This window comes from Coffea eugenioides, chromosome 7 (assembly GCF_003713205.1).
Source record: "Coffea eugenioides isolate CCC68of chromosome 7, Ceug_1.0, whole genome shotgun sequence".
Lineage (NCBI taxonomy): Eukaryota > Viridiplantae > Streptophyta > Magnoliopsida > Gentianales > Rubiaceae > Coffea > Coffea eugenioides.
In genome coordinates this window covers 1,566,988-1,568,498 of record NC_040041.1, presented here as the reverse complement: position 1 = coordinate 1,568,498, position 1,511 = coordinate 1,566,988, and the positions used below count along the sequence as shown (strand labels likewise).

Below are 1,511 nucleotides of genomic sequence, written 5' to 3'. Positions count from 1 at the left end.
CTCCTAGCATATTTTTTTTTTTTGGGGCTAAAAATGCAATCAGAGAGGGCAGTTTGTTGCTTGTGGCTATGCTATGAGTTTACCATTTACCAACGGGGGCAAAACGCAAATTCTCACCTGATCGATCGACCGAATTGGTTATCTTACTTTTATATTAAGGATCTGATTCCATCGGAAGACAATTGTGCAGTGTAATAATAGAATTAAATAAATGGAGAGCAGAGATACCGAAGCAGTAACATATGGTACTTAAGTTAATCCCGGCATTACATACAAGCCTAATAGGCAAGATGTGATATAGGTAAAACATTTATTTATTGCTCTTTCATTCGTATTATCCAAAGTAGGAGTAGAAATATTTAAGTACTACTACTATTAATGATCCAGAATTGTTGCAACGGAGGAGGAGTTTAGCATCTTGGGGTGGGCACACCACAGGAGCTAGCAACCCTGCGAGCATTAGGGGAGTTGACATACTGCCGGAGGCTGGGATCTCTGAGATAACCACAGAGGCAGGGCCTCTGCTCCCTCAGCTTACTGCAGCAAGCCGCCGACGGTGGCTGCTGCCCTATGATTGCCGCAACGCAAGGACTCAGCTCCGTGGGAGTACATGTCACTGCCCTGCTCACTTCCACTTCACCAACAATCACCACTACTAACAGTAACACGCTACACAGACGCATCTGCGAAAGCTTCATTTTTTTTTTTTTTGGAATGAATGAAGGGTTATGAGAATTTGAGGAAGAGGTGCAATCCTGCTAAGCTATTTATAGGAGGATTACAAATTCTTTGTAGTGAAGACGGAGTTGGTAAAATGTTGCTAGTCGCAGACAATAATGTCAAATAGAGGTGTGAAAGGGATTAGCCAGGAATAAATATAGTAATAGGTCCCATTTACTATAAGACGAGAGGTTTCGTGCCAAATTTCACTAGGAAATTGACATTGGCCTAATTGCTTGTAATGAATGAAGTGGAAAATCTTTTAAAAATCTTGGTGGCTTTTCCAATATTTTCCACCTTCAAGTTTCAACATTTGGCCAAAAGTTTCAACGTCAACCACTAATTTCTCCCGCGTGAATTGCAAGAGAAGACTGAAGAGAGGGCATGACTGATTAGTCTCCTGACTCATTCAAGTCTTCGTCGTCGTCCTTACGTGTCAAACGCCTCGCGGCCCATTTCCGTTTTTTCTGCACGCGCATTTCAGAAAATCACAAGAATAACTCCGGCAGAAGTCCATTTTTCTAGCATCGGCCTGACCCGGGAAATGAAATTGATCCTGTTCTTTTATCTATTGGTTCAAAGCACAGAAGCAATAATGGCAACAAAGAAAATAGGGAAGGACTACCTAAACACACCTTGACAAAATAACTACCTCTAATCGTTGTCACTACTACTAAAATAATCATCATTTTATAGGGAAGGAAAAAAGGGTTCAAACAAACCACAATTTGCTTTAGCAACGAAAATTTTAAGTAAAATTAATTTGTCGAAAAAAGTATTTTTAGAATGCA

General features: G+C 40.5%; 1 protein-coding gene across 1 annotated transcript; it reads right to left on the bottom strand.

Moving 5' to 3' along the window:
* Positions 1–225: 225 nt before the first annotated feature.
* LOC113777842 (non-specific lipid-transfer protein 2-like) lies at positions 226–756 on the bottom strand. The gene has a single exon (XM_027323057.1). The coding sequence runs from the start codon at positions 696–698 to the stop codon at positions 411–413; it is 288 nt and encodes a 95-aa protein (XP_027178858.1). The 5' UTR covers positions 699–756; the 3' UTR covers positions 226–410.
* Between the last annotated feature and the right edge of the window lie 755 nt (positions 757–1,511).

Coding starts and splice junctions, on each gene's coding strand:
- LOC113777842 (XM_027323057.1), bottom strand. CDS start 698: ATGAAGCTTTCGCAGATGCGTCTGTGTAGCGTGTTACTGTTAGTAGTG.